This window comes from Galeopterus variegatus, unplaced genomic scaffold (assembly GCF_000696425.1).
Source record: "Galeopterus variegatus unplaced genomic scaffold, G_variegatus-3.0.2 Scaffold626, whole genome shotgun sequence".
Classification (NCBI taxonomy): Eukaryota; Metazoa; Chordata; class Mammalia; order Dermoptera; family Cynocephalidae; genus Galeopterus; species Galeopterus variegatus.
In genome coordinates, this window is record NW_007726737.1 from 176,823 (window position 1) to 178,332 (window position 1,510).

At 51.8% G+C, this 1,510-nt stretch overlaps 1 protein-coding gene across 1 annotated transcript in view; it reads left to right on the plus strand.

Annotated features, from left to right (window-relative positions):
- CATIP (ciliogenesis associated TTC17 interacting protein) overlaps positions 1 to 1,510 on the plus strand; it is a 19,900-nt gene that overhangs the window by 5,156 nt on the left and 13,234 nt on the right. Inside the window, exons 8-9 of the mRNA XM_008570757.1 lie at positions 978 to 1,054; positions 1,367 to 1,481. Of these exons, the coding sequence (XP_008568979.1) occupies positions 978 to 1,054; positions 1,367 to 1,481 (192 nt within the window). The remainder of the gene's footprint in view (positions 1 to 977; positions 1,055 to 1,366; positions 1,482 to 1,510) is intronic.

Consider the following 1,510-nt stretch of genomic DNA (forward strand, 5'->3'; position numbering starts at 1 on the left):
CGGGAACCGGTCTGTATGTGGGATCCGAACCCTGGGCGGGAGCGCCGCTGCGCTCCCAAGCAGCGCACTGTAGCAGTGCGCCACCGGGCCGGCCTATTTTTATTTTTTTTAAAGATGACCAGTAAGGGGATCTTAATCCTTGACTCCCTTACTGGTCATCTTTAAAAAGAAAAAAAAAATTGGAGTCGGGGAGAAGAATTTGTTTCCTGAACTTTCAGAAGAGTTACTGACATAGTCACTACACTAGGAAAAAAGTAACAGAACTTTGTTGACTTTCCTTACTTCATAACTTTACTATGTTTCTATTTTGAATGTCACATAGCAGGAGGCTCCGGGAATTTTTTACTGCCCATACCTCTAAAGATTTCAGGACTTTTTCTTCTCTTTTTATTTTTTTATTTTTTTTTAAGCAGGGGCCTAATACTTGCCAAGCCCTGTGCCATTATCTGGGGATCCAGATGAACACAACCCAGGAACTCAAAAGACAAGAGGGGGAGGCCGAAGCAAACAGAGGCCCCCAGGACAGATCTCTCAAGAGGACACTGTGGTGTCTGCTCAGGCTGCCATAACAAATACCACAGGCTGGGTGGCTTAAACAACAGAAATTTATTTCTCACACTTCTGGAGGCTGGAAGTCCACGATCAGGGTTGGTTTCTGGTGAGGGCTCTCTTCCCAGATTGTAGACATCGGCCTTCTCGCTGTGTCCTCATACGGCCTTTCTTCTGTGCCTGAGTGGATACAGAGAGCTCAGAGCTCTCTGGTTCTGTTCCTCTTCTTATAGAGACACCAATCCTGATTAGGGACCCACCCTTACGACCTCCTTTAACCTTTATTACTTCCCTAAAGGCCCTATCTCCAAATACCATCGCATTGGGGGTTAGAGGTACAACCCCCGATGGGGTGAGAGGGCAGGTGCACAATTCGGTTCATAACAGGTGGTCTAGGAAGACTCACACCTTCTCCACATTACTTCCAGGCATCTGGCTAAGAGAGTCCAGGTAGGCTCCCCAGGGTGCTGCATCATCACCAAGATGCCCAACTTGAGGGAGGAAGGTGAGTGAGGCCAGACCTTAGGCAGGGGTGGGAGAGTTGGAGGGTGGCGGGGTAAGAGGGAGGAACCTGGGGCCTCCCAGGATACAGGGGCCAGACTGAGTGTGCTATAGATGGGATAGGAGGCTGGAATCAGACGGAGGAACTTTGCCCTCCAGCCCCGACTGCACAGCAGTTAGGGGAGGGGTTCCCAGCAACTCTGCCCATGTGGGCAGAATCCTGGGGTGCTACCTGAGCCTTCTGTTTGGGATCCCTCTGGGTATCCGAGGAAGGTTCTGAGAAGGAGACAGGCAGCCTTCCTCCCTCCCCACCCAGATGAGATTGAACCTCGCCCAGTGTTTGAGAAGAAGCCCCTGGTGTGGGAGGAGGACCCGGAGCTCTACTCGAGGTTCCTGGACCGGAAGGTGAGGAGAGGCTGCAGCCAGCTGGGGTCCCCATTCCCCCTCCCACCCCTCACCC